At 37.4% G+C, this 9,559-nt stretch overlaps 1 protein-coding gene across 1 annotated transcript; it reads right to left on the bottom strand.

The window, feature by feature from the left end:
* Nucleotides 1-4,163: 4,163 nt before the first annotated feature.
* Nucleotides 4,164-8,991, bottom strand: LOC107557721 (tripartite motif-containing protein 16-like protein). The gene is made up of 6 exons (XM_016241242.1): nucleotides 8,422-8,991; nucleotides 5,618-5,713; nucleotides 5,279-5,512; nucleotides 4,979-5,135; nucleotides 4,804-4,863; nucleotides 4,164-4,699 (listed from the first exon to the last, which is right to left on the bottom strand). Exons 1-6 carry the CDS (start codon nucleotides 8,989-8,991, stop codon nucleotides 4,164-4,166), a joined length of 1,653 nt encoding a protein of 550 aa, XP_016096728.1.
* Nucleotides 8,992-9,559: the final 568 nt, after the last annotated feature.

Genomic DNA, 9,559 nt, shown 5'->3' with positions numbered 1-9,559 from the left:
TATTTTATGGAGGTGTGGCAGAGTCTTAACTTTGATAAAGAATATCTCTTTGGTTTTGAGACTTTAGTCTTTGCAACTTCAGGGATCTTATCTATGCACAATCAGCTTGTAACACTCCAAAGAGAAAGGAAAACTTGAAATCGCATCATATGACCCTTTTAAGACTTTTCAAGACCATTTAAAGACCTGCAGTTATGTCTATACAGAACAAAACACTACAATTTCAGATTCCTGTACTCAATTAAAGAGGCTATGACACACATTAAACAGTTATTACACTATTAAACAGGTTAACAAAAATGTATGGTTATGTAGCCTACTAATTCTCATACACGAATTAGTGGTCGATCGATATTGGATTTTGCCGATACTATAATGTGTTTAATAACGCAATAAAAAGATCGTATGACGCTAGTAAAATCCATTTAATGAATCTTTTTAGTCCTTCCTTCCTGAACGACTCGCGGTTAATTTATAATTCTCGCAGTGCTTTGTTGCTACTTTACTGAGCTCTAGTTTCATTCGTTTTTGTATATCCTTGTATAGAAGAAACTGCCATATGATTAGCATGTTTGTCTTTTTACAAGTAGGCTAATGTTTCATATTAACCGTTTAAGAATCGACTTCACCAGAGCTGTATGTTTTAATTCCCAGAAGAGCCCAGGGGAAAAGAGAGAATGATGAGTTGTTTTTCCTTATTAGAATTGTGAGATATAATCTCGGAATTGCGAGAATAAAGTCAGAATTTTGAAATATAAAATCAAATTGACCTTTTTTTATTCTTTTATTCCATGGCTCCATAGACTGCCGATTTTCTGCCTCCAGATAGGCTCCGCCCAGAAAAATCGTCACCCCTGTTTCGGATCTGTAAGACTATCGCACTCTCTAACGTCAATTTCGTTGAATAACAGTGCTTATCGTTGGGTGACAAGCTCTTTTGGAACATTTGGAAAATGACATCTAATCAATATAATTTATAATCTTTTTAAACCTAACTATGTTGTACCGTATCCGTGAAATTCTCTAGCTGTAAAGGCTATCTCTCCCGGGTTTTCTGCAACCATGATGCGCGCGCATCCTGAATCTTTACAAACCGATAATTGGTCTATTACACGGCTCTGTGGAATACTTGATTCTGATTGGTCAGTTGCGACATTCCGAGGTATGCTATCCCTCGATAACAACCGGTAAACGCTAATAACACACGCTCATCCGGGTAACAGCAGTCGTATTTTTTCTTGGTGGACGCTTTGCGTTTGTTTAGCTAATAAAATATTAAAACTCGATTCAAAATGGTGTACAATTATTTAATTATGTCATCCTGGTATAGTGGACTCGCTCTGGTTTCATACAAACGCAGCTGCTGCAACTTTGCTACGAATGTTTTGTACGCTGTAATGGATTATAAGAGAACTAACAAACTGGTAAAGTTTTAAAACATTTTCGTCTTAATTCTTTTATTGCCTTAATTATTTTTGTAGTGAAATGTTGTGTAATAAGTGGTTTGACTGCACCGTTTCCCTTAAATGTCCAAAAGTTTGAATTTGTCGCTTGCTCGCAACTGCTGTCTTGCGTTCAAATATTTCAACTCAAATCAATATTGCGCGTCTAATTATTTACGGATTTTGCCGATACTATAATGTGTTTAATAACGCAATAAAAAGATCGTATGACGCTAGTAAAATCCATTTAATGAATCTTTTTAGTCCTTCCTTCCTGAACGACTCGCGGTTAATTTATAATTCTCGCAGTGCTTTGTTGCTACTTTACTGAGCTCTAGTTTCATTCGTTTTTGTATATCCTTGTATAGAAGAAACTGCCATATGATTAGCATGTTTGTCTTTTTACAAGTAGGCTAATGTTTCATATTAACCGTTTAAGAATCGACTTCACCAGAGCTGTATGTTTTAATTCCATAGACCAATTTAGAGTAGACGTCACAGTTACGTCACTTGCAGCTGCGCGCGCATAGTGGTTGCAGAAAAACACTGGGAACAAGTGGAGATAAATGGGTAAAATATTTTGTGCCTTTTGATGTCAAGATCGGAATGCAAATAATTTTTATAGAATACTGTCGTCATTTGAAGCTAAACGCAGAGGTTTAAATGGACATACTATGGATGAAAACTGCTATGATTACTCTACTTTTAAAGCATAAATTCGATTTAAACAATAGGTCTACATAATATTCACATATGCTGTTCATAGGGGACATATTGTATTAGCCCTACAGTTACAGCATGAAATATTATTTAAACCTTACTATTAACATTTTTACATAACATTTATTTACTTTATCTCACAATTCTGACTTTTTTTTTCTCGCAAATGCAAGTTTATATCTCCTAATTCGAACTTTATAACTCGACTTAACTCAAAAATAGTGAGTTTGTCAAATCTGAGGGAAAAAAGCCAGAAGAGCCGAGGGGAAAAGAGAGAATGACGAGTTGTTTTTCCTTATTAGAATTGTGAGATATAATCTCGGAATTGCGAGAATAAAGTCAGAATTTTGAAATATAAAATCAAATTGACCTTTTTTTATTCTTTTATTCCATGGCTCCATAGACTGCCGATTTTCTGCCTCCAGATAGGCTCCGCCCAGAAAAATCGTCACCCCTGTTTCGGATCTGTAAGACTATCGCACTCTCTAACGTCAATTTCGTTGAATAACAGTGCTTATCGTTGGGTGACAAGCTCTTTTGGAACATTTGGAAAATGACATCTAATCAATATAATTTATAATCTTTTTAAACCTAACTATGTTGTACCGTATCCGTGAAATTCTCTAGCTGTAAAGGCTATCTCTCCCGGGTTTTCTGCAACCATGATGCGCGCGCATCCTGAATCTTTACAAACCGATAATTGGTCTATTACACGGCTCTGTGGAATACTTGATTCTGATTGGTCAGTTGCGACATTCCGAGGTATGCTATCCCTCGATAACAACCGGTAAACGCTAATAACACACGCTCATCCGGGTAACAGCAGTCGTATTTTTTCTTGGTGGACGCTTTGCGTTTGTTTAGCTAATAAAATATTAAAACTCGATTCAAAATGGTGTACAATTATTTAATTATGTCATCCTGGTATAGTGGACTCGCTCTGGTTTCATACAAACGCAGCTGCTGCCATTTTGCTACGAATGTTTTGTACGCTGTAATGGATTATAAGAGAACTAACAAACTGGTAAAGTTTTAAAACATTTTCGTCTTAATTCTTTTATTGCCTTAATTATTTTTGTAGTGAAATGTTGTGTAATAAGTGGTTTGACTGCACCGTTTCCCTTAAATGTCCAAAAGTTTGAATTTGTCGCTTGCTCGCAACTGCTGTCTTGCGTTCAAATATTTCAACTCAAATCAATATTGCGCGTCTAATTATTTACTTATGTGGCAAGTAGCCGTGTAATAAGCGGTTCAGGCTGATACAAGATCCTGATCACCCTGTCGGGGTTTATTCTGAGATAACAACCGGCTGGATGTACATTATCCCTTACATATTTTAACCCACATCTTACCTTAATATTAATTACATTGTTCTCCCAGACTTCTTTCAGAACTTTCCTTAATATTTGTGAAGTAAAAGTACCTTACCCCAGAAAACCTGTGAGACTGCCGCTGCTCGCGCCAGATTATAATGGTTTTTGCTCCTTCGTGAAGTGCGCGCTCAGTCAAACTTTTAAATATTACTTGAACTGTTTTAAGATAGAGGAATGTACGGTGACCGAGAAGTGCACAATTGTGATTTGCTTTGCACTTCTCTGCCACCGTAGGAATGTGCTAAAATACCAATGAATTAAACCCACTTTACCCAAAGCACATCAGTGAATAAATGAGGACATTTTAAACATAAAATCAACCCTGCAAGAAGCTGACATGGGACAAAAATAAACAAGAGTTAGGCTACATAAAATATCAACAGAAGATTGAATTTTATGAAACAAAATGAATAAGATTTAAGGTAAAATTACACTTTTTTCTAAATTAATTATTGGTTTGGATTCAAACTACAAAAAATATTTGCATACATCCTAAGTTATAATAGTTCAGCTGTAATATTTACCTTTGGCATTAAAACAGACCAATAACCAATCTCACAAGTAGGCCTACTGATTTCCAATGGTACATTAACATATGTCAGTGTTATTGATTGGATATCTGTATAATTTATGTTTTGACATTACATAGTTTCACTGTTGCATTGCTGCCCAGTGAGAACCCAGGATAGAGAGGTTGTGTGAATGTGATCTGGACTTTATGAATGAGGGTAATTGTGTCTGAGACGCTGTAGAAGGACAGAATTCCTGCACGGTGATCCACATACACTCCTATTCTAGAGGAGCTTGATGCTACGATGAGTTTAGTCTTTATGTTATTGTGCAGGGATATGTATTTGGGGGGAGAACACAACAATATCCAGGACTGATTATTATGTCCAAACTTACACTCATTGCCACGTCCCTTCCTACTGATGCTCTTATAGGACACCGATACACCCAAACGTTCACTCTGACCGTAGTCAACTTCCCAGTAACAGCGTCCAGACACACTCTCTCTACACAACACCTGAACTACAGAAACAAATCTGTCCTGATGATCAGGATACGGCTGGTCTATATGAGTGCTAGTAATCGTCCTGCTCTTATCAGACAGACTGATGTTTTTATTAGTCGTGTTTGGATCCAAAGTGAACTGATGGAAATCTAAAAAAAATATAAGCAGATAATCTTGTTTTTATTAGATATACCTGTATTTAAGATCCAAGGGTTTCAGAAATTCCCATTAGGATTTCAAGAGTTAAACTTACATCCCAAGTATTCCACTCTGGTCTCAAAATCAGGGCCAAGAATGATCTGAATGTGTTTCACTGTAAGAAAACCAAAAGACATCTGATGTTTAATTCTCACGTTGAGAGAAAAATGTATACTAAACCATTAATGCTGTATGAACATCAATGAATAGATGAATGTCTGATAATTTACCTGTACCAGATATGTTGTCTATCTGCTCTCTGCAGTATTGGATTAGTTGGTCTCTGAGTTTAGAGACAGATTTCCTGACATCGTCAAAAGAGAGGACAGAACTGATGATGATTCTGGGTAATTTTGTAGATCCAGAGAGAGAGAGAGACTGGAAACTCTACACAGACAAGCAACAGATAAAACAGAAATACTTCACCCAAAAATGAAAAGTCCCCAATCTGAAGAATCACCTCAGAGCTTTTCTATCTAACAACATAATTCATAATAATGACTGCCATGACCCAAATTCGATTCCGTTACCTGGAGCAAACGGATGTGATCATCCGTGTCTGAAAGCTGCTCCAGTTCAGCCTCATTCCTCCTCAGATCCGTGATCTCCTGCTTGAGTTGCTCCAGTCGTTCTTCAGCTCGACTCACTGAAGCTCTTTCCTGAGCTCTGATCAGCTTTGTCACCTCAGAGCGGCTTTTCTCAATGGAGCGAATGAGATCAGAGAAGATCTTCTCACTGTCCTCCACTGCCGCCTGTGCAGATCGCTGTTAGGACACAAATCACAATCAGTGAGAAAGTTCTTCAGCAGAGGAAGAGGCTCTCAAACGTCTTTTAAACAGTCAACAGTTGTTCTCCTTCTGCAAACTCACCTTTTGAGACTCCACAGCCTCTCTCAGTTCCTGATGCTTCATCTCTTTCTTCTGGATTCTCTGCTGGACTGTTCTCTGCATCTCTCTCAAAAGACCCTGTCAGATAAACAAATGACCACAGAAACGTATGTAACAAAATAGACACAGAATATCACCACATCATTACATAAATGACTGAATTTGAAATCCGTTTTAAAATCGAGTAGGCTGTAGCACTCACATTGTGATTGGAAAAAATATGGAAAGATTATCTTCAAAGTTATATAACAAAATGTTCTTAAAGTAACGTTTATGGAACATTATTATAACTTTTGATATTTGATATACAATCTCATGTTGAGAGAAAACATCCGTATGACGTTATTTGTACTCGATGAGCGTTCTGAGAAAAATTTTTGTAACCTTTAAATAACGTTATAACCACTACATGAAAACTGGACATTTTAACATTCTTAGAATATTAAAAATAAATGTTTAAATAATGTTATTTCTTTAAAATGACTACAATGTTTTACGAAATGTGACCTTTAAATTATGTTTTAAAGGGGTCATATGATGCCCATTTTCCACAAGTTGATATGATTCTTTAGGGTCTTAATGAAAAGTCTGTAACATAGTTTGGTTAAAATTTCTCAATGGTAGTGTAAAAAACACCTTTTTTTACCCTGTCAAAAACAGCTCTTTTCAGATCAAGCCGTTTTTGTAGCATTTCCCTTTAAATGTTAATGAGCTCTGCTGACCCCGCCCCTCTCTTCCGAGCCGCTCTCTGAGGGACTGTTTACTTTAGCCACATTCATCGTGAAACTTGCTATAGGAGCCATGTAAATATTCATGTGTGATGTCATGTGACTGTGGGAAAATGTGGGAGTGTCATTAATTATTTGAGAGTTAAAACACCTGTTGTGAGTGGGGGTTGTCAGGGAAAGAAGGGGTGAGTGCGGGAGCACGCATTTTTTTGTTGACCATATATTCAAATTTTTACATTGATAATCTGCCGATCCTTCAAGAAATGCATGCCTCAATGAACAAGTTGTCGGTGGACAAATAAATCTCAAGACGCAAATGTAAAGGATGATTGACGTGTCACAAGTTATTCCCTCACTCAGCTCCTGCGGCTTTAGTTAGTTTTTTGGCCACTACACTTGCTAATTAGCACATTATTAGGAAAGGCGATTTGCAAAGATTCATTACAAAACATTACACTCACTTCTTCTGTAGGTGAAGCTGGATCATGAATGATTTGCGCGAACATAGACACATTTATGTAGATCGGGGGCGCATTCCCTTCAAAAACAAACGTAATCCACTGTCTTCAGCGGCTCAGATGTCGGCAGTAAATGATGACTGCTGTTCATTATTACATCCAACAACAGAACACCTCAATCGCTTGTTAGGAGTCATTCTTGTCTACATCAATGGCGGACTGATGACAGCTCACTCAGGGGCGGAGCTAAGGTAAGACGCCAGTCCAGTCTGTGCTGAAACGCTACTGTCAATCAAACTATCGTGGGAGGGGCCTGTTTTTGTGACGTCACACAGACAGGCATCTGAGATCAGCTCGATTTGAGAAAGGGGAAACATTTAACCAGATAAAAAAAAAAACACTGGGTGGATTTTTATCATTATAGGGTGGTTGTGTACACACACTGCCAACACACATTTTAGTTCAAACAGCTTGTAAAAGTGCATGTAGCATCCGATGACCCCTTTAAAAAGAGAACTGGACATTTCAACATTCAAATAACGTTATATTTTGTGTGAAATTAAAGTTAGTAGAATGTTGTGAGAGAAGTTTTTATTACCTTTAAATAATGTTATAATCACAGGTAGAAAACTGGACATCTCAATGTTTTAGAAACATTTCAAAACAATGTTCCCACAATGTTTTTTATAACCTAAATCTATTACCTATAGGTAGTTTCCATTCACTAGCAATATGTGTTACAGGCCACTGTTTTGTTTACATGCAGTTCAATAAAGGCCCTCAGGAATTTGGGGTATTTCCTAATACTGCATTGTCAATGGCAACGCTCATCCTGGGATCCAAGAAGTGAAACAAGTAACTGACTGAATCCCACAGTACTACAAACCACACCTCTACAAATTACACCCCCTACAAATGAAAAAAACATTTAGGAAACTTCATCAGAGCCCCTCCCTGAGAATCATATGTGGTGGTATATACATCATGTTTGTTTTGAAGTATCATTTTGAGCGTCCATTCCACTTGCAATATATGGGATCACAGAAATGGATTGTTTTTCTAAAAATCTCCGTTTGTATGCCACAGAAGAAAATGTCATATACATCTGGGATGGCATGAGGGTGAGGAAATGATGAGAGAATATTCATTTTTGGGAGGAGTATCACATAATGGCAAAAATTTAAACTCACATTAAAGGGATTGTTTACTCACCCTACTCTTTCAGACCTGTATGATTTTCTTTCTTCTGTTGAATATAAAAGACAATTTTGAAGAATATTGGTAACCAAACAGTTGATGGTAGCCATTGATTCCATAGTACGGAGAAAAAAAATACATTGGAAGTCAATGGCTACCATCTACTTTTGGTTACCAACATTCTTCAAGATATCTTTAGTTTTCAACAGAATAAAGAAACTCATTCAGGTTTGAAAGTGAAGGGTAAGTAATTGACGACAGAATGTCATGTCTACATATTTATTTGGTGAGTAATCCTGTAAATAGGCTTGAAGTCAATTGTATATTACCCCTTATTTATAATAGGGGATCTGGGCAAATAAACTTATTTAGCAATAAGTTTAATTTCAATGTCACTTCATACCTGCATCTTAGACTTTTCTTCTGCAGCTGATACAGTCTCATGATATCTGTGTTCATCCATCGTGCACAGAACACAAATAAATTGTTGGTCAGTGCAACAGAAAACCTCCAGAATCTTATCGTGTTTTTGGCAGATCATCTGCTTCAGTCGTCCAGTGGCATCGATCACTTTGTGTCGTTTATCAGAATGAAACTCCTCAAAATGAGTTTGACAGTAAGAGTTCAGACACACTAGACAAGACTTGAATGCTTTGTTTTTCCGCCCAGTACAGACGTCACACTTCACGTCTCCAGGTCCAGCAGGAACAGCATCTCGAGGCTCAGTCTTCTTCACTTTCTCCACCATTTCAGCAATCATCACATTCTTGCCTAAATCAGGTCTCGGCATGAAGGACTTTCTGCACTGTGGACAGCTGTAGATTCCCCTCTGATCTTCATGATTCCAGTGGCCTGTAATACAGCTCATGCAGTAACTGTGTCCACATGGGACGGTTACAGGTTCCTTCAAGAGATCCAGACAAATTGGACAGATGAACTGGTCCTCAGCCACTGAAATACTGAAATCTGCCATCTCAGACATATAGAGCAACAATATGGATTATGTGAACAGTTTAGTTTCTATTTCTACACTGGAAGGTTAATATCTTACTGATTGCAGGGTGTGACTTATTCCCTACACTCTTAAAAATAAAGGTGCTTCAAAAGGTTCTTCAAGCGATGCCATAGAAGAACCATTTTTGGTTCCACAAAGAACCATTCAGTCAAAGGTTCTTTAAAGAACCATCTCTTTCTTACCTTTTTATAATCTGAAGAACCTTCTTTCGCCACAAAGAACCTTTTGTGAAACAGAAAGGTTCTTCAGATGTTAAAGGAACCATTTAGACAAAAAAGGTTCTTCTATGGCATCGTGAAGCACCTTTATTTTTAAGAGTGTACTTTAGGGTGTGATTTATTGCTAGCTAGACAGAGGTTACAGCATAGATATTTTAAGGTACATTCGACCGCTCCAGAGTCCAGACACGTTGACGCATCCTCCATCTTGGAACGGTCAATGTGTCATCACCCACAATAAAAATCAATGAGTTTCAAGATGCCACAACACTGCACAACCTCTGGTTGTAAAAAACGCTGAAATTTAA

This window comes from Sinocyclocheilus grahami, unplaced genomic scaffold (genome assembly GCF_001515645.1).
Source record: "Sinocyclocheilus grahami isolate Dianchi unplaced genomic scaffold, SAMN03320097.WGS_v1.1 scaffold616.1, whole genome shotgun sequence".
NCBI classification, from domain to species: Eukaryota; Metazoa; Chordata; class Actinopteri; order Cypriniformes; family Cyprinidae; genus Sinocyclocheilus; species Sinocyclocheilus grahami.
This window is presented reverse-complemented; position numbering and strand designations above follow the sequence as displayed.